General features: G+C 42.4%; 1 protein-coding gene across 10 annotated transcripts in view; it reads right to left on the reverse strand.

Annotated features, from left to right (window-relative positions):
- The window catches only part of GRB10 (growth factor receptor bound protein 10), a 178470-nt gene that overhangs the window by 110679 nt on the left and 45903 nt on the right, over nt 1–21888 (reverse strand). For all 10 annotated transcript variants that reach the window (XR_007707759.1, XM_050708425.1, XM_035552820.2 and 7 more), the window contains one exon: nt 6111–6204. Coding sequence is in view for 7 of the 10 variants with exons in the window: in XM_050708425.1 (XP_050564382.1) it covers nt 6111–6204 (94 nt within the window). In the remaining 3 variants the exon portion in view is untranslated. The remainder of the gene's footprint in view (nt 1–6110; nt 6205–21888) is intronic.

Here is a 21888-nt window from a genome sequence, read left to right on the forward strand (position 1 = left end):
ACAAGAAATGAGCTTCTAATCACTCTAAGTTCACACCTTGTGAATCCCCCCCAGGGATAACTGGAGACAGAAATCTTGAAAGAGAAAGTGTAGGAACATCATCCCTCTGTCTTCAGGATGAAAAAAACACCTTCTCAGTCATAAAACCCATGCAGCTTCATTCCCCTAGGGCCTGGGATAGTGTCATGGATTATCTGAGGTAAGGAACGCAACTCCTCAGCCTCAGCCCAGCTCCACCTGCTCCCCCAGTACAACCACTACAAGCCTAGAGACTCTGTCTCCTCCAACACGTCAAGAATTTCATTTCAAATGTAGTAATAACTTTAGAATTTTTCATAAATCATAATAGAAAATAGGCTTAGAACTTATGAATTTACCTTGATGGTCGTGTAAATAGCAAACATAGAACCCTGATAAATTATAAAACATGTTTAAAATCCTATGTCTGCCAACTATGAGATTTGAGGTTGTTTTTTTGTTTTGTTTTAAAAGCTCTCATCAGGTGGCTTCAGGGAATACATTCAATTTTAAATATATCCAAAACAAAAGATTTGCAAACTTGATATTAAAACTCTTACAGGTTAATGTGAAGTCTTTTTCTCCGTTCTTTTACACTTAAGAAAGCAACAGTTAATCCCCTAGTTAATGAAACATAAAAGAAAATCCATCAGTCATGTGCAAATACATTTCTATGAACATGCAAGCATTTTAAACTGTACTTGGTCTGTTTCTTCTCATTCCACTGATTTCACTCAATCATCATTAGCAGCTCTTGTATATACAGAGTTTTCCTGCTGTACTCAATCAGCTGGTCAAATTTGTCTTTCTGTAGCTTGATGCAGAACTCTGAAAGTTATCTGTACTAAAAAACAACCTCCTTTGTCTTCTTTTCATCTTTTCCATTTTTTTCAGAGTTCTGTCAGCCCAAGGGTTTGGGAACTAATATAATTAGGAAAGTTAAACTTCTCCACAGCTATTCTGGGCGCCCTCCTAGAAACTGTGCTAACAAGATTCATCACAAAGTACAATAGAAGCCTTCTCTAAAATAAGACAAAGGTACTGTAATGAGCTAGGCAGGAAGTGAGGGCTCAGTTCTGTGTGTAATGGTAGTTAGTGTAAATCTTTTTGGCAGTAATGGTGTTTTTTTCTAAGGCTGGACAATGACGAAAACATTTATACAATACATGAGAATTCATGAATGTCTGGCAGCTTTCGGTATTGTCTTTGCAATACAAACAAAACTATCTGTATTTCATTCTACATTTTCCATTCAGTACCAGCTGGATTCTGCAAAAACATGGGTTAGTTCTGATACACCAAATAACTGATTCATCCCACTGGGATCCCATGACTGAAACATACCAGAGGTAGCACCAGCGGTTACTAAACACATTCTTTAGCTACAAAGCTAACAACAAAACTGCCTCAACCTCACGTGCCTACCGTCAGGCAGATGCAAACGGCAAGACATTTAAAGCAAGTAATAATAGTACTGCTGGAGGAAAAGGGCTACAGGATGTTATTTCCCTGTGTTAAACCTTAGGCATTGTACTACTTCATTTAAGCCCATACTTTTTCAAAAGTCCTTATGTATTTACGTAGCATCGTATTTTCTGGACCCAAGCAGTGTGCTACAAAGGCACATTCCATTATTACTGACTTGTATCACCTCCGTAGAAGTTATGTATCAGTTCCAAGCCAGTGAGGGAGAGGAGAGAATCCACCTCAAGAGCAGACAGCACTGCTCAGTGGGAACAAGTGCTCTGTACAGGCATAACACCAAGGAAGCCTAAAACCAACTGATCTGCAACCACAGCATCTTCACCATCTCACTGTAGGCAAGATTTCCTACCACAACCAGCCAAAAAAGACCAAAGGGTAAGCTGGCTGTTGACAAAGGACTGCTGTTGGCTATAACATCTCATCTCACTGTTTTCTTTCTGCTGCTGAAGCCATCTGGCTGCGGAGCCAGAGGTACAGCAACGTTCAGCTCAGCTCCCTCCGGGAACTCCTGGAACAAAAAGCATCGAGCCCAACAATAGCTGAGACAGCTACTGAAAGCACGAATGCAGAAATAAAACGGAGATGAATCTTTCATTACGGACCCACGACAAAACACATTTGTACAGACACCAACAATCATCTCTACAAGTAAACACATAAAGAAAGTGCCAGAACTGCATGTCGAATACTTCCATTAAAAGTTAAGGTGACAGAATGCATCTTATTTATGCCTGACCTCAAAATCTTGAATAAGTAGCTACACTACCTCTAAAAAGTATGTCAAGTATTAATAAAAAGTACTGCCCATAAGCTGGGACTGAAGCTGGCATTATTTACTGCTTGTTAGAGAAACAAACGAGAATGAGCTCAAGGAAGAAAAGCCCAGAAGCACGGAGTGAGAAGAGAAATTGCAGCAGCACAGCCTGCAGGTTAAGCCCCCGTGAAGTCTGAGAATAAATAAATCCAGTTGCTTATCTAGTTTTCTGTAGCATGCTGTATTTTGCTATCATATTTCAGCAAGGCTACTCCTAGGTAGCGTAGGGAAATCGGTGAAGCAACCTTATCTTGCTAACAAGACACACTGAAGATCAACTCCTGTGGCACCCTGCAGTGGGTACACTCAACCAAGGGGAGCAGAGGCTGAACTATAAAGGTGCTTGGGCAGAGAGGAGAACCAGCAGCACCCCTTGGGTGTGCTGGGGCAGGAGGAATGAGTGCTGGAGCTGATCGGCTCTAATAAAGACCTCAGAGCAGTATCTCAGTATGAATGCAAGTATTTGGACTGAAATCATCATTACTGTCCCCAGATCACCGCCCTCCCTATTGGACAGCATACAAATGCTGCAAGGAACCCTGTCACTGTAAAATATGAAACATTTGTGAGTACTGCATGTTTTACAGAACTGATACGTGGCTGACTAGGCTTCAACTCCACACTCCTGCTGGGGGAAGAAAAAAAATAACACCAAACATACAAGAGCTGCCCCCCTGCCCGAGCATGCTTTTACTTCCCCGTTCTCTTTGTGTTTTGAAAGATGGTAAATAATTACTTTGATCATTTCCTCTCCTCTTTCCTTAATTCTTTAGGAAGTGCCCCATAGTTTAGACATGCTTCTTCTCCGTTCTCTAGGCTTTACTACAGCTTCTGGAGTGACTGCTCGAGAAGTACTTGACTTGCTGTCTATTAACTGCCAAAATCCTGGCTTTTGTACTTTGTGGTAGACAAACAGGACTTTCAGTAGGTAGCTGATGCACACCTGCTTCTTTACTTCACTGAGTATTAGTACTGTTCTACCGGATGAAGTTTTCTTTCTTTCCCCTTGCATTTCATTTATGAAGTAGATTTGGGGAATATAGGTAAGAAATCATAGTTCCTGTTCTTAGATTTAGTACTTTTATGAAACTTACCCAGCTTGCAAAACGACTTGTAAGTGAATACTAAATAATGGCTTATATATATATAAATACTTATTGTTAATGTGTGTTATTAGCATATCTACACAAAAGCATTTATTAACCTATTCATAGGAAAAAATACTATTCCATCTGCACTCAACTTCTCCTACATTTGTTTTATATGAAACCTGCATATTTTAAGACTCCTTGCTTTACAAGAAGTATTCTCTGCTCCCAAATCATTACAAGATATTCTTTTAAAATAAAAAGCTGAATAGTTATACAGCAACTGCTTGTGTAAAAGAGTGATTCAGCAGGAAACATGTACTTGAAATACCCTTCTCAGGAAAGAGCTTATTCACGCAGGGACAGTTGGCAGGGATATCTCAGTCTCCACTTGCATGCTCTTTTTCCAGTTTGTGTTGAAGAGATTGAGATACCTCAAAGGAAGCTAATCACCATTTTTGTAGGCCGTGGAAAGCAGGGTCTGGTTCAGAATTCTAAGTGCTTGTACCAAAGCTTTCTGAGAGAAAAGCAAAGAGCTGTAAGTTAATGTTCAACAGAAACTGGCAAATCTGCTGTGCTTACTGAGCAAGGTGGTCAGGTATGAATTGGAAGTGTATATACAAAAACAAAACATAACAAGCATGGTTGCTCAAAGTTCAGCTGCAGTAGTTCAGACACAACACACCAAAAGGAAAAAGGCTGGGGGGAGGAGTACCTAACACATCAAATATTTTAGTCAATTGTAATCATTCCAGAATTTCTGCTCAAGTTAAATATGCATTAAACCAGCTTTGTTGCAGGTCTATTGGCTTTCCTTAAAACTGTTGCGAAATACAGGAATAAAAGCTTTAGATCCGCTAGTCAGTATGAGCTGAGCTCAGCAAATAATATTGTATATAACTGGAAGAAAAACTGGCCACAGTCTGTTGCAAATATCTTTATCATCAGCGTAATCCACACGTACCATCAAGCATAGATAAACTTATTAAAATGCAGCCAGTGGTCCTGCAAGTTACTTCTGGATACAGCTTTACTCTTCAGTTTTTCATCTAAATCAGCATCAGCAACGTTTTAACAGAAACTAATGGACAACACAATTTATTGTAGGAATTTTAAAGAAAGCAGAAAACTGCCACAGAACATAAAACCCCACTTTAATAATCTAGTCTAATATCGCTGCATTGGAACTAGTTCACACCATGTCACAAATGCCTCAGAAGTTCTTCATTTTACATTTTCCTATGTACTATTCACTAATGGGTTACTGGACTATGGGGCAGCTGTTAAAATAGCTGTACTCCCAAGTTATTGGACAAGAACGCATATTTGATAGACTATAAAATAGGGTAGAAGCTTGTACTTGGACTGAACAAACAAGTGGGACATGCCATAACATCACACTTACAGCCACTTCCATTTTCAAAAAGATATTGAAAGAATAGGTATCATTGCCATAAAACATGTTGTTTCCCTTCAGCACTGGGAAAAGATGAAGTGCTACAGCCAAATGCAGCATTAGAGGCCACCAGTGGACATGCAGATTTCTTTTCTTAGCCTGTGCCACTTACATAACAGCATTTTATAGTCACAGGGGCAGGGAAGATTAAAAATGTGCTAGATACCTACTTCAGCAATAAAATCAGTAAGATTTGAGAAATACTGGATTTGACTGCTGTCAGTCACCTAACAAAAATATCAACACAGCCTGTGGCTGCAAAAGTGAACTCTACTTCAGAAACTACAAGGAAAAACATTAATCGAGTCCTGCTGTAGAAACAGGCCTTTAACTGACAAGACCCCTACGAAAAGCATTCTCTGTAAAGATACCTGCTTTGAAAATTAGTTTGGATCATTTTGCCTAGACACATCTGCCCCAACGTAGCTGAGGCAGAGCCACACACCAGGGTGACCCCATATGGATTCTTTCAGTGCTCTAACATTGCTGGGGGGAAAGAAGGACCTGAAAAGGAAGTATTGACCTGTTAGGAAGACGTCAGGCTACAAAGTTAGCACTTGGCCATCAAAATGGAATACTCCCTATCCTTTCAGTATCTATTCGGACTGCATAAGCAGCAGCCACAACTACTCTCACTTCATCCAGTGAACTTAAACCACAGTGAATGTGTTCCCTGATGAATGGGGGACATTCACAGAAAGCTTCAGAAGTCACCCATGTAAATCTGCCCCAGGATTTGCACATCTCAAGGCATCAGCTTTACAACACCTAGTTCAAGACTGCCTTGCCCCTGAATGAGGTGATTTTCATCACGCAAAGCAAGTAAATGTTCTTTTGTTGCAGGAGTAAAGAGTTGAGCCAGAGCCCTGAACCATTTTTACAGCTGGTGGAAGTTTTTAAAGTGTAATTTTAACATTGCAAAATGTTGAATTAAATTTCAGGACTCCACTCTTCCTCCCCTAAAAACAGGAGAATATTCTTTGTGCCCAGGGTAACAGTCCTAATTTGGGCTACAAGACTTCAGGTTCACCACAGGTTCTTAGCCATCTTCATCCACAGCTCACAGGACAGTTGTGATGACAAAAAACCTACATCTTCAGCTCTCCTACTCCAGCCATCCAGAATTTTTTGTTTAGTATTTTTTTTTAACAAGAAGGACAAACTACAACGTGGAGGAAAAACTACCTCCACATCCACAGCACGCTGGCTTTCCCCCAGGGAGACTGGATTCGTACCCATTGTTTCTTACCTTGGTGATTTAGGGAGATGCGATTAGATGGTTCTTGGAAACCTGGTTCCACCAGATCCCGCCGACCATGAGCCGAAGTCTGCTCTACATTGTCCTGAGAAGAGAAGAGCAGAAAAATCTCGTCAAAAACAGGCACTCTGTACTCCCTGTAAGCTACGCTGTGCAGAGCCAAAAACATTGATATGAGAAAAATCTCTGCCATACCTCTAAAAGGAGAAACCAATGTTGGAGAATAGGGAGGAAAAAAATAAGATTAGTGCACATAGGGGGGACACTAGACTGCCACATTAATACAGGCAGCGTGAGTCCAGAATAAATGACTATGTTGCTGGCTGATCTGGATGGATGTCAATTTTACATTTCAAACTGGGAAATAGTGATATAAATGCATTTCCTAGTTCAACAAAAGTTTCTTCTTGAATCAAAGTATGTGGAGGCTTGGGGCGTTGTTTTCTTTAATTCCAAGGCTGTGGCTTAGGGGTTTGTAACTAATTAACTGGACTGAAACGGATTCAGTAGTGAACTACCAAACCTCAAGAGGAACCAGAAGTTCAGTTTATCTAAACATCCATGGTTCTGGATGCCAACCTGATTTTTTTTCATACTAGAACTCTCACAAGATCAGGTTTCAAGAAGTTTTAACACAGACTGAATTTGGCTAAGTCTAAAATACCACGGTTTCTCACAGATCTTGCCAAAAGAGAAGACTAGGAGAAAGCAAGAAAATTGAAATATAAACAAAAAATAAGAAAAGCAAGATAAGTCACACTGAGTTTCAGAAATATGAACATGAGAAGGAAATTAAGAGCTGGTACACAGTTTTACGAAGTTGGTATACCTCTGCATATACCAATTAAGGGCAGGTATGGAAAAACATAAGCAAGCACATGAAGTTGGCTGCATTAACATATTACTACCCATAGACTATGCTACAGTGATAGACATGACTTCGTATACTTTCCTACTGTGCCCAAAGTGTGAAATAAATACATAAATAGCATGTAAATACATAATAGCATGTCTGTCAAAGCAAAGGAACCACCTTTACGGCAAATGACAATTATGGCAGACCAATGATGTGGACTCAGCAAGCAGGACTTCAACTACGTGCAACTGTGAGCAAAGCACAACTTTTCCAGCTTATGGAATGTAATGTAATGCTCAAAATCCTAATGGACATAGCGCTTTGGGATAACAACGGTATACAGTTATACAGGATACAAAATAAAGTGTACTATCTATTCTTCAGAGAGACTGCCTCAAACAGCATATCAGCACTTTGCTTCAGGAGCCAACTGATACCTAAAAGGCTCAAGCACAACTCCTGAGTGCCTTCAGAGCCAGTACCATCAGGTACCAATTCAGGAGCCCACAGGAGCTCCTAAGACAAGAACTGCCAACAGTGGCATGACTAAGGGCGGTTTTTACAAACAAATATCGTATCATAGAACAGCTTGGGTTGCAAGGGACCTTGAAGATCACCCAGTTTCAACTCCCCTGCCACAGGCAGGGACACCTCCCACTAGATCCAAAGCCCCATCCAGCCTGGCCTTGAACACCTCCAGGGATGGGGCATCCACAGCTTCTCTGGGCAGCCTGCTCCAGTGCCTCACCACCTTCTGAGTGAAGAACTTCTACCTTATACCTAATCTAAATCTACCCTCTTCTTTTTTAAAGCCATTACTCCTCATCATTTCACTATCTGCCTGAGCAAAAAGTTGCTCTGTATCATTTTTATAAGCCCCCTTTAAGTACTGAAAAGCTGTGATAAGCTTACCCCAGAGCCTTCTCTTCTCCAGGCTGAACATCCCCAGCTCTCTCAGCCCTTCTTCATAGGAGAGGTGCTCCAGCCCTCTGATCTCCTGGTGGCCCTCCCCTGGACCTGCTCTAACAGCTCCACATCCTTCTTGTGCTGGGGGCCCCAGACCTGGATGCAGCACTCCAGGTGGGGCCTCACAAGGGCAGAGCAGAGGGTGACAATCCCCTCCCTCCACCTGATGCCCACCCCTCTGTTGATGCACCCCAAGACACAGTTGGCCTTCTGGGTTGCAAGCACACACTGCTGGCTCATGTCGAGCTTTTTGTCCACCAGAACCCCCAAGTCCTTCTCTGCAGGGCTGCTCTCAGTGAGTTCTCCCAGTCTGTACTCATGTGTAGGATTGCCCCAACACAGACGCAGAACTTTGCTCTTGGACTTGTTGAACCTCATTCGGTTCACATGTGCCCACATCTCTAGCTTCTCCAGGTAGTATATGATACGATACACATGATATCTGTCTACCTACCCCAGATACAATGGAGACCACTAAGCCTTCTGACTCTGTGTTGGCTACCTTACCCCTTCAGAGCCTCCTCAGGTATTTCAAACCTGGTACAAAGGCTGAGAGCTGAACATCCCAGGCACTAAGAATAAAGCAGAACATCCTCTCAACACAGTTTTTCTTTGTGCACTTTCCCTGTGAAACTCACCATCTCAGATGTTTGTCAGGTCACTATAACCCTGCAGATGCCGATGCAGTTGAGCACCCTTAGATCCCCCTCCCAAAAACAAGCGCAGATGTCTAATGCACGGATGCAGTTGTGTATTACCCAATGGCTAAGAAGAGCAACAGGTCAACCCAAGAGAAGTAAAGGTTGAACAAGAAAAGCAGTTGTAAGCTATTTGTTGCACACCTAATGCATTTACAGCTGTCCCAACACGTAAAAGTCCCTACTGGAAGGGGAAGTTCCTACTCTAACGGAGTAATGGAGGCGAGATGTGGCTGAGATGCATCTTTGGGGTTTCTCACAGCACCACACACAAACTGTTAACTGGCAAGACCTTATTTCAGAGACGGAGGCTTACAGCTGGCTGCAAACCTACAACTCTTCAATTAAAACAGATTTTTAACTAGCAATTGCCAATAACTCACAGGAATAGGATACACCCTCACCGGTGTAACCTTACAGCTGCACCACAAGAAGTGAGAAGCACAGGCCTTATTCACAACGCTCAAGCCAACGTCACGATATCCTGCAGCAACCTTTTCAGAGGCAGCAGTTCCAGTTGCTAAACCTGGGACGCGACGCCCCTGCCTGTCTGAGAAGGTGCAAAGCCCTGCTCACGTCTGCAGAGCTTGCCTGCAACTCGAGCCAAGCGTGGAGCAAAAGGTTTCCTCGGGGCGCTAAGGGCCAACACAGCCCCGTTGCTAAAGTACAGCGGCAGGCCTGCATAAACAAAACCACACCTGCTACAGCAATGCGGGCAGCCGAGGAAAGGTAAGCACGGCGCGATGTTAAAGAGCTCACGGTAGTTTCACATGACCCTCTAGAATCTATTTATGTCAGTTGTTCAAAGACAAACAATGGCACCTCGCCAGCTGCAGCAGCAATCAGATAGACACAGGAACAAGGTTAAAGGGAAAAAAAAAAAAGTTATATAATTGCTCCATGCCAAGCTGCCGAGGCGCAGCCCTGGCTCGGCCTTATTGTCGAGCACAAGGTCGGGGCCCTCAGCAAAGTGGGCACCTGCTTTGGCCCATCACCGTGCCCCTTGCTGAAACAGGGCTCCCAATAAGTCATGTGTTTTCTCCACGGTTTAATCCCCAGGTCCCTCTTCTCTTCCAATAAACACACGCAATATGAAATCACAGCACGTTACTTAGCTTACTGTACCATCCAGCTATTACAGTATTTTTAGAAGCCTGTTGAGGCATTAGCCCTCACTAAGTTGTTTGCATGTACTATTTTCTCTATCAGTCAGCATCTGTAACCAAGGATGATTTAATCAAGTGACTAGCAAGAGTGTTAGAATGATCTGAAGCAAGGTTTATTTTTATAGAGTCTCTTAAAGCAGTTAGCATTTTATACAGCCAAACACACTGGCATTACAGGTTAGATTTCAGTGTCCTTTTGCAAGTCTATATTTTCTGATGCAAAATGCTCCATGGCTGCATCATACCAAGAGCCAAAGTCCATTCATAGAGAGCATTATCTCTGTGTATCAGTAACCCAGACAATCTGGATTAATTTTTCAATCTATAACCAAGTCTTTCAAGGTACACTCCTTCAACTTTGACATAATGTTTGCTGCAATTTAAGCTAGCATGATAAGTGTTTCAGTTATCAAAGAAAACACTAAATCTGGTATTTAAATCAGAGAACAGGTCAACTGTATACTACAGTAACTCTGCTGTCTGCACAAGTGCTCTCTAATCGCTGCCTTGGCTCCGAGTGATACCGTTCCTGCCTGCAGCTTAGCTCCGTGTTTGCTTGGGATAGCATTTATCAGTACGGGACGTTTTTTGGCTGACCAGTATATTGCTGCTCCTCTCATCCTGGGTTCCTCCAGTAAAGGTTATCTCGCCATCCAGGCTAATTTTACCGGTCAATAGGGCTTAGATAGGAGTAAGCAGATCCAAAAGTACAAATAATAAAGTATCATCCACACTTCCCTTCTCCCCCTTCTTTGCAAAAAAGGGACCCGAATTTAGCTTAGAGTAGCTTTTGCTCTAGAAGTCCGGAAATCCCCCTCTCCTGAAGACTTCAACTTTTTTCTTTTTTTTTTTTTAAACTTAAGCAGTAGCTGGAAGTTCAAGAAATTAAGGAAGGCTACACCAGCGGTAACACAGCTTCTCGGAAGCTCCTGGGACTATGTCCAGACCGTGGATGTCCAGACCACCAAGACGACAGTCCCTGGTTTTGGATTTACTGTAGCTGTCTGCAAACCCACACAGCCATGCCCCTGAACAAAAGGTTCAATTGAGCAAGAGTCACGCATGCCCATGCCAGCAATCCCACAGCGACAAATTAAGATCATGACATACTTCTGATGTTTGTACACCGTCCAGCACAACAAAGTCAAGTCAGACATGCTGACGGGTCCCAACGCGGTTCAAGAGACTGTCAACACAGATAGGGCTCAGTTTGCACACAAGCACTCCTACAGCGACAGTAGCTCGCTGCCTACCTGGCGATGCGACTTTATCACACCAAAGTAGATGTTTTGGAACTAGCTGAGCGTAAACAGAAGATTAGCCAGGTCATTACTTAAGCCACCTTAGCTTTACTCTGTTCAGGCAACTTGTGCAAAGCACAATTAATTACTTTCTACTAGCACAGGCAGAGGAGACTACTGTGAAGTTTTCAAGCAAAAGCAATTATTAAAATTCACTCAGGAAGAGTCTACCAAGGGCTGCTAAAGCACAGACACAGCTCCTGGCTCAGAGAGCCCAGAAGCAGAAAAGGGAGACTTGGAGAAATTACACACTCTTCGTATCTGCAACTTGTTCCTCCTAGCCAAAGGACACAAAGGTAGATGAACATTTCTTTATCTGTCCCACTACTGCCATTCATAACATGCTTCTGTAGTTTCATTAGGCAATAAACAGATAAAGCAGCATTTCTTCTGAGGACCGCTTCTGGTAATTCTTCACTTCCCAAATAAAACACTATTTCCATGAAAGTGAAGTAGCTTTGCACTTTTTCTAAGCTATGCTTCTTTTTTTATGTCATGGTTTTGCAGCTTCAGTCTATGCAAAGCATTAGATGTACAGAGGGGAGTACAGAGTCAATTATGGTAAGAACCCAGTAGTCACCTATGCATAGTTCCCTGGTATCTGCAGCCACAGTTTCTGTTCTGTCACTCGGCTTTACTCTTAGCCCTCTGAAGGCATGCATGCACACTATTACAGGAAGAAATCCGCCTGACAGAGCTAGCCCTAACCCCTCAAAGCTCTAACCCAGACCCCGCAGTTGAGATTAACTGGTAATGCACATGATGCTCCTTTCTTAAAAGCTGCAAGTCACCGGGCTTCTTCACAGCTAAATACAGCACCGCAGTCCCCAGGCAGATAGCTGTTTGGTACAACATATTTTCAGTCTGCCTTACCACTGACACGCCAGAGCCTAAGGAAATTTGTCACAGGTACAGTTCTGAGGGAAGAGCAAGGCTGCTCTCAGGTTTGTCCAAAGTCACTGCTTTGCAAGCGATTCGAGTTTACTCAAACATATTGTCTGCTGTCTCTCCCTAGAGCTCCAATCACATCTTCTCTGGGTCAGTGCTTAACATGCAACAGAAATAAAGAAAAAAATAAAAAAGCTTTGCACACCAGGCAAAAAAACTTTAAAGCACAGACAACCCACATATTACATAATTAAAGAGCTGTAAGTAGGTTTCCTGTCTCTTAACTATAGTCATTTGGCTAGGTAAGAGCCAAGCGAAAGGCTCAGTGAGCCAACAGAGTAACTGTGAACCTAAAATTTTAAGATTCCCATTGCTAAGAGAGCTTGTACAAACAAGGGCTTAAAATAAAGCCACTTAGCTCTGTCAGAAGTCAGGCTCTCTCCTGAAGTAGCAAAACCGCTAACTGCTGGCATTCTTCTGACTTTACAAGACCTCTCTTAAGACTGACAGTGATAACGATAGAGGACCAGCAACACAGAAGCCCGGTTTTAGATGATCCGAGTAGCAAAGCTAGCGGCACGTTCCTTCCCGTGCTCCACCTGACACACCGCGGCACCTCCGCGCGTAGACGCTGCAAATCACTGAAAGCATGCAAGAAGCTGACAGCGTGCACAGAGCCACCGCTGCTCTCGCGTTCGTACAGCCTCACCAGACTTCACAGCTTGTCGTACACAAGTGCAAAAGCTACAAGAAACGCCGCACACCAGGAATTAGACAGGAAAGAAGGAAAACGAGAGGCTGACAGACAGACAGACCTGCGTCCATGGTCTGTGTCTCTGCAGCGGCAGGGAATTTGTTAAATGAAGTTGTGATCAGAGGAATTATATTACATCCCATGATACACGGGAAGGCAGAAAGGCTTGCCAATCTGTCCTTGGAAGAACTTCTCTCCCGACCCCCTTCTGGGTTTTAATAACCCACTGCCCAGAAAGTTCTTCAAGTCAGCAAAAACTGGGGCTTTGGAGCCTGTCAGCACCTAAACCCATAGTGTGCATGCCCCAAATCAGTGAAGCGTTTCTTCTGCAATAAGGAAAAAAGCTTTCTTTAATACACAGGCTGATACAGTTATACAACATACTGGTAGAGCTGAGCCAGAAAGTTATTTTCTGAAGGTGTTTCAGATTTATTTTAAGGAGTAGTACCAGTTACAAGTCTTGCCATTACCTGCACTACAACTGCTACCAGAGCAGTATTGTTTCACACCAAAATATACTTTTTTCAGGAAAATTGGCTCTTCAGCCCTCCAGAAAAAAAGAATCTGCTGTGGCACGAGCTGGACCACGATTAGCAACCTCCCAACAGCATTTGGCAGTCGCAGTTTATTCATAAAAGACTTTTCTCCAGTAAGGCTGGAGTTAGCACACTACTTTAGCTGACAGCTTCAGCAATGCACTTGTGCAGCATGTATACGTGCTAGGCTTTGCAGACTCCACTTCTACAGACTGGTCTTGGCAAAACCGGCATTATCCAGGGTTTGCAACAGCATTGCACCTATAATTTGGCAAAGCTGCATCAAATTAAGTTTCTCTCATTAGAACAGTTCTCTTTTAGTACAAACTAACCGCTTCTGCAATAATTTAGCTGTCTCCTGGTTCTCCGCACAGGGCAAATGGATAGCATATTCCAGCGAGCACTCTTTGGACCAGGGTGCCACTTATTATGGTAAAAGAGATACAATGCATCATGGTTGCTGTCTTTTAATCAGCTAGCAAGAAGTGAATCCAACTGACAGGCTTAGAAATGCTAAAAGCTTTGTTCTATTTTTAATGAGTCTAAATCCACTCTGGCTGTTAGAGACAGTTTACATAGTTTACAGCTAAAATAAAGTCTTGAAATATAGAAAAGAAAGAAATGCGCAAGATTGTCAGTGAAAGCAATCACTTCTTACAGCTGTCTGCAGCTAGAAAAGCGCTCACAAAAATGAAGCATTTACCTTCTGTTGTCTTTTTGCTTCTTTTTTTAATATATACACTCAGTTCCTTTCCATTTCCACCACTGAATAAATGAAGTTTATATTAGGAAATGGCAATGGTTTGAGATCTTCACAGTGGAAAATTACATGCTTATACGGAAAATATGTTTTTTTCTACTAGTGTCTGTAAGTCCTGATAATGAATCTTTAGCTTGTACTTATCTGTAAGTTAGTCTGGCCTCCAAAGCAAGCCACTCTCACTGGCAAGGGACTGCCACTGACAAAGCTACCAAAACCCTATTTTACTGCGTGTTCCAAGCTCTTTGTCAATATTGACCCCACCAGCAGTTCCTGAAAGAACTATTTTCTGTGAGAGAATTGTATTTACCAATAGAATACCAATGGAAATTACATCAGCTGAGTTTTGTTACTCGAAGTATAAAATCAACTACAGCAAGATGTCATATTCCTCTTGTTTTAAAGAGGCTTTTCAGTGAGTCCAGCATCACTCTACTACCAAAGTGCTGCTATTTAAGACAGAAGTGTGTTACACATGTAAGTGTTGCTGCTTGTAAACCTTTCACCCTAGCAAGGATTCTTGAACAGGCTAGCTTTCTATGTTTTCTCCGAGTTTCTGATGTGCATGGTCAGACTTCCTCATCAGAAAGATGAAAAGATACATGATGGGAATAGCTGTGCCCAGGTGCTACGGAAATTTTCAGCTTGTCACACACCTGCTAACATACCTGTCCATTCTGATAAAGTCTCTTCAAAATTATTATTTTTTTTTAATCTTCAAGAAAAACAACCTTCACATGTTCTTTTAGAGTAATTTGTAACATGCAGAAAGAAGGCATGTGGTATTTGATCACTTTCAACCTGCTGCCCTCCCCATGCTCATCAGACCTGTGAGACACAAGGTAGTTTGCCTGTTCTACTTGGCATCGAGTCCGCGAGAGCTCTGATTATAGCAGTGCTGCTAGCCAGCTGCTTCTAAGAATACTGCCTGTGGGAGCCAGGTTTGGAAAGCACCCTCGCACAAAGTGGAAGGGAAATGTTCTGTGAACAGCCTCGGACAGTCTGTCCCAGCTCAGGCTGACAATGCCCTGCATTAACCTTGGGAGGCTCAACGCTTGAAAAGATGACCTGGTGGACTCTGAGATTTGGCGGCAGGGAAATGCACTTGTGTGTCTCAGGCCAGGGGAGCGGAGGAGGGAGGAGAAAAGGGAAGGGAAGATTCTACTTAGGTTGTAGGAACCACTATTTTCATACAAGCACAGGCTCTTTAAGGGCAGGCAATCAAATCTCTGCACTCTGGGAAGCAGCAGCTACAGCCAGATAACCTAAATCATGTTTAAGTGTATGCTTCCTCATAGCTAGGCATCCCTGAAAACCCAAGAGTGATGAAACTCAGACAAAGGAATGGCAGTAGCACAAAGCACAAAACAAAGAATTTATGCTATCTGAATTTGGGTCTGTTTTCTTAAATGCAATAGTACTGCTCCTTTTTGTCTTTTTGATGGCTCAGGTGTCAACTGAAGGTTTGAAAGGGCCCTTAGGGTAGGTGAAGACAATAGGTGAAGACAATTCTCCACAGCCCTTGACAGAGCTGATAAAACAATAAACCTCCCATGGAGGCAAGTGCCACCATGCTCACAGAGACCATTTAAGTTCACCAGACACCAGCTAACAGAGTAACCCTTGGAGTGCTAATGAAATTATTCTTTGGTTCTTCAGATTTCAAACCTGATGAATTTCAAATGCTGCATTGAAGAACTTGATATACAAGACTACTCTGCTATTCTTACTTCCTTCAGCTACCACTGGCATGGCCTTTATTTCTCTACTTGCTAGCCAATTTGCTCAATTGCTGCAATTTAGGGTGTGTTTCATATCCCTCCCTTCTTTCCCTGAAGAGTGATCCTTGGCACTAGGTAAGTAATTAACTAGGCCTAGAAATGGCTGGCCCGTCCAATCACACATCTGATCCCAATGATACTGACCTTTTTGCATAGATAAAGAACCATTTATCTGCTACACGGTGCAATCCACCCCTGAGCTAACTGCCCACTTCTGACAAGGATGTTTAGAGTTCAGGTGGCTTGCCTTCAATTAGATGCAGAATCAACTCTACACATCTCCAGAACAGTAAGCCTTATAAAAAGAAGATATTTAAGAACCTTAGTAAGGGGGTAGAGATACATACATACATACATACATACATATATAAAATCAGTTGACTGCTCCATAACCTATTAAAAAAATAAAATCCACAGACATCTCTAAACCACAACAATCGTGTCTTTTCATGATTAGCTATCCAGCGTCAGATCTCATGTTGGGACAGACCATTGCGCTCTCCTGCTAACCAGATGGCAGGGTTCCACGTTTTGAGAGCAGTTCAGTAATGTAATTTATGCAAATAAAATTACAGACTGTAAGAAATAATCTACACTATATGGGTACTTCAAAAAAATAGCATAGTTCTTTTGTACTGCTTATATTGCAGTAGTAGGTCACTTTGCAAGCCTTCAGAAAAAGATATTTTGTAACTTACAAAGCAACGTGCATACGCTGCTGCATTTCTTGCTTTCATTATCTTTAAATCTCACTTCACCTTCAGAATTTTAAGAAAGTGAAATTACTGTACCTTTCACACTACTGATCGAAACAATTTTCCTAAAGAATCTTCTAGAGTGAGTGATGATTTATTAGACTTCATAAAGTCGTTGCTCCCAAGCATTAGCAATGGTTGGACGATATTTCTAATGCAAACTATGCTGCAGTGTCACCTACGTGCAAGTTGTCAATTCACTCTCGCACGCGTATCTCAGTGCAGTGGCTGCTGTGTTTTCCCCTTCTTAAGGAAAGCAAGCTAAATGCAGACTGCTCTACTAGTTACCCTGCATCTAGAAGATGACTTTATAAGAAAACCTCCAGTGACTTACTCTCTAAAGGAAGAACATTCTCAAAAGCTCAGCAATTTGCATTTAAGTAGTAACCAACTACACGTAAAGGTGCAGGCTGTCCCAGGAACATCCAATACAAAGTGTAAATCTTCAGTTTTTGCACAAACAAGCTCTTGGGAAAAACAAAACATAGCAACAACTGCTTGCTAACAGCAAGACTGTCAATCAGCTCCTCACACTTGGAAGGTTTTGTTTTGTTTTATAACTAGCTTTTCGCACCATAAACATCAAGTGACCTCTTATTTTGTACAGCTTCTCTCCGGTTTTTGCCGAGGCCTATGGGACGCATCCAACAGTTACCTACAGCACTTCTGAACATACACTGCAATATTCAATGTGGTTCACGACAGCTGCCTTCATTCTGCATAAATCCTCTGAGTACTAGGCCTCCACAGACCAAAGGAGTCTCATAACTGCCAGTGTGATACAGGAGGAAGGAATGGTGTGCAAGAAACTACAAATCAAGCAAACCAACCAAAACAAGGCAGACATAAGACAAGCACAGGGTCTCCAACTGGGAATGGATTTTGACAAACATAAGAAAATTTTAAGAAGTCCCAAAGTGATAAAACTAGCATGTGTGTACACACAGCACTATTTGATTGCACCAGTTTTAGTAATGCAGCAGTGTTACAGCTACTAACCACAAAAGCTTTTCTGTCAAATATCTTTACAATGTTCTTTCCACAAAAGGTGGGGTGTGATCAGATGAGATGCTGTTGAATCAGTGCTAGAGTGGCTATAAAAACCTTTTCTCTCCTCTTTTTTCTTCCCTGAAACCACTGCTCAAGATGGTGGGGAAACTGTTCCACAGTTCAAGGGGTAGGAGCTTGCACATATGTAGCTACCACACTTCAGCTGAGAGTGGTGATCAGCTCCAGTGTTCAGGGTGGAAACTACTGCAGTAGTCACTATTTATTATATTGCTTCCTCTAGTTTTCAGCTATTCTTTCCAATCAAAAAAATGCAGATCTGTGGAATAAAAGTAGTGGAAAAGATCCCTGCTGAGATTAAAGGCAAATCAGAGATTTAAATAAAAAAAGGGGAGAAAGAAATTGTAGGATGAGGAAGAAAAGAGAAAAACTTTGAACTTGGCTTCAGAAGCAAGCTGCAAATGAAAGAAGTCACCTCTGGATACAGTTGTACTGAAGGTCATTACATCTAGCTAAAAAAATAAAATTAATTGTGGCAAATTTGGGAGTTCACTAGCTCATCACAATACTGACAGTATATGTGTAATTTTGCATCCTAACTGCATGTTATTGTGTCAATATTTCTGTTTCAAAATATTGCTAGTGGGGCAGCTGATGAAATGTTTCTGGTTTTGTGGGTTCAGGTTTATTTTAATCTGCAAGGCGAGCCATCCTCTAAAAGATATGCTGTCAGAAAACTATTTTTCCAATCTGCTCCCATCCAGCATAGCAGTTATGGTTTGTGACTAAACCATCCAGCCAATTCATGTTCAACAGCCAGCAGTTTATCACAATTTTGAGGACATAAAGGACTCCAGAAAAAAACAAGATCACAAAAGATGCCTTTTTCAGAACATGCTTAGCACTCTTGGTTGACAATTTACTCATGCCAGAGGAAATATTTCATGCAGAAGTTTCATCACCATGCATGTAGGAAAGCGTTCTTCCCATCAAACTTAGGACACACTGCTCTGTACTTCCATATGGTTTGAAATAGAGAAATGGGCACTATGAAGCCTTAATTCACATCCACCACAGAGAACAGGCTCTGCAAATGCCTCAAGCTACAAAAAAGTATGAAGTGACTACCTCAAATATTTAAGTTAGTATTTGATTTGAAAAATCCAAAGCCTGCAATGAATTTTAATTTTTTGTTTTTATTTATCTTGAATTTCCAAACCTTGAGGGTGGAAGCTCACATACCATTTAGCAGGGGAGAGCTTCCCCACACCACCCCAAGGCTGATTCTGGGTAGATGTGACTGACAATAGGTCCTCAGAGGAGGCAACGTGGGAGAGAGCCTGCTTGAATGTAAACCTTTAGAAAAGAGGGTATGCGCCAGAGAAGGCAGGCACATGCCATGACAGGAGAAGGAGTACCAGACACTTGGCTGGGAGGCTGCAAAGGACAGAGGTGGGCCAGGAGACACCTAGGCCACTGGTTATGGCCCTTAGGTTCTCTTTTGCTTCTGTCATAGTGGCACATCCCTCGTTTCCCTCCTCAATGCTTGTTTCCAAGAGGCACCCATCATCTTGGAGAGGATGCAAGCTCAGAGTACCTGTTTGCCTAGGCCAAAACAAATCCATTTGTACAGCCAGGTGCATGGGATAAGGAGAAACTGGAGCCAGGCCAACTAAATCCCATTTCTGACCCACTCACAGCAAACAGTGCAGTTCCAGGTGCAGCGAGCGCTGCAGGCCGCGAAGATTTCTGGAGCGGGCTGGAAATAACTCCACAACACAAGCGATCAGTAAGGTAACCCCAGCAGCACTCAGCTTTACCAACAAGCTAGCAAAGCTGACTCGTGGACAAAGAAGAACCGGTTGGGGAAGGCAGAGGCTGATGGCAGCCTGATACCATCCTGAGATGAAGGGAACATGAGTAAGCAAAGGGAGCAAGACTACTAGCAGAATTTCAGTCCTGGACTGCAGGAAAGCAGTTTTTGGCTTGCTCAAGGATGTGCTTTGCCAGGTTCCCATGGGAGACTGCCCTGAAGGTCCACGGGGCCTAGGAGAACAAGCTGATCTCCAAGAACAGCCTCCTCAAAGCACAAGAATGGCATGCAGAAAGTCACAGGGGAATGGCAGAAAGCCAGGGTGAACGGACAGGGAACTCCTGCCTCAGCTCAAATGCTGAAGTGCTAAGATGGTCAAAGCTGAAAGAGGTCATGCAGAAGCAATATGGAGAGGCTGCCCAAGCAGAAGAGCTGAAGCTAGAAAGGATGCCAGTAACAACAAGAAATGTTTCCAAAGCTAAGCAAGAGCAAAAGAATGGCTAACATTAGCCTGGTTAGTGCTCACTTGTGCATGGGACACAACAGCTGAGGACACACAACAAGATCAATGGTTTCTTTGCCTCATTTTTTTCTAGTAAGGTTTGCCCTCATGCCTCCCAGGTCTTTGAGCACAGTGTCAGCATCTGGGGGACTGAAGCATTACTCACACCAAAGGAAGGTGAAGGTAAGGATCGCACAAGCTGACTGGACCAAGTCCATCTGAGCAGATGGGATGCACTGGAAGGTGCTAAGTGAGCGGACCATTATAACGGTGAGGCTGCTTTCTTTTCTTCAAAAAAAAGCCAAAGTCACTGTGATCAGAGGAGAATCCTGATGACTGCAGAGACAAACCTCACGTTGTGCTACCTTTTGATTTCCTCATGCTGTTGTACATGCTAGGTTCTTCAAATATGCAGCTAAAATTTCACAATATTGGACAATCTTACGGCAGTTTAGCATATTTATTTTCATTAGAAAAGTAGGCGTCTCATTCATACTTCCCAAAGCAATCTGCCTAAGTTATAGCTGAAGACTGTAGAAAAGTTAACCGTGAACTCAAGAAGGATTCACTGCAACGGCTTAAAATTAATCAAAACCACTTCTTTGCCTCCACCAAAGTATCAGTTTTACAAAAGCCCCCATGAGCTGAAATAATAGTCTGTCACTCTCCTGCACTAATAGCTTCAAAAACTTCTTCACGAAAGGTGCCAACACCACTTTGTCAGAAACCCCCTCCTGAACTGTGCAGAAGTATTCAGTATTCTGGGGAACTTGCCAGCATGACAGTATTTACTGTATGACTAACATGCATTAATGAAGCACAAATGGACAACTATTTACTTGTGCTAATAACTAAAGCGCTTTATTAGAGCTTAGGCCTCTAGCATGAAGGATTGCCAGGTTCCCCCTACTTGCCAAAATTATGTCAAAAAATTGAGCCAACGTGTAAGACATCAAGAGCTACAGCCAGTGTGTAGTAGAGTCTTAAGTCATTGTTTAACATTCGGTTTGCAAAGGACAAGCATGCTCCAAAACCATGGGCTGTTTCCGAGGGCTTGTCTTTTCATTATAGAGGCTAGAATTTCAAGCATGCACGCTGGTCTTACCAGTAGTACACAAGCCAAAGCTATCTTAAAATAGCGCCTGAGAGCTTTGCTGGACACTTGTGTTCTTTCAGGAGAAGAAAGAGAACATTGTATTGTAAGGCCTCAGATTAAAATATCAATACTATCTACCATGAAAGGCTAATAATACCAATACTTGGGCCTTTTCTACATGAAAGGCTCCCGAAAGCTGATCAATTTGGTAAAATTCCATCCTGAAAAAGCAAAGCCAATTTTTCAAGAACATGAATAAGACCCTAGCTCCATTTCATGACAGGAACACACCTGCAATGCTAGAAACAGAAGACACCTGCTAAATGGCAGAGTTTTGCAGGCACAGAGATAACTTTAACAAGAGTATTTCACACTGCATTATACTAGAACCTGAAAAAAAAAAATCAGGATCCAAAGCAAGCAGGTTAAGATCCTCTTCAGTCATAGCTAGTGCTTGGTCAGACATGATAAATCAACCCCTAGCTTTACAACGTGGCACACCCACTACTGAAGCCAGGGTGAGTTTAGGCTATCCCTTCTCGTTTGAATCAGCAGCATAAGTTCAGGACTCAGCTGCAGCAGTACAGCTAGATGGTCCGCAAGTACAGAATCAAAGTGGTCTCTGCCAAAAGGCACCACATCAACAATAACATTTGGAAACTTCACTCACAGTTTTGTTCTAGAAATAGAAACATTCTGCTCTCAAAGTTGGTCACACAAACAAGCTCACGCAAGACTAGGGGTTTGTTTGCTTGTTGGTGGTGTTCTAATTTATTTTTTTTAGCTTGAAAAAATAATGGCATAAGTGCTTATGAAATAATATCCTTCCTTTGATCACACAGTCTCCGTTTAGAATGTGTAAGGCAAGAAAAATCTATTGAGTATAACT

The sequence above is a fragment of the Cygnus atratus genome, chromosome 2 (genome assembly GCF_013377495.2).
Source record: "Cygnus atratus isolate AKBS03 ecotype Queensland, Australia chromosome 2, CAtr_DNAZoo_HiC_assembly, whole genome shotgun sequence".
Taxonomy (NCBI): Eukaryota; Metazoa; Chordata; class Aves; order Anseriformes; family Anatidae; genus Cygnus; species Cygnus atratus.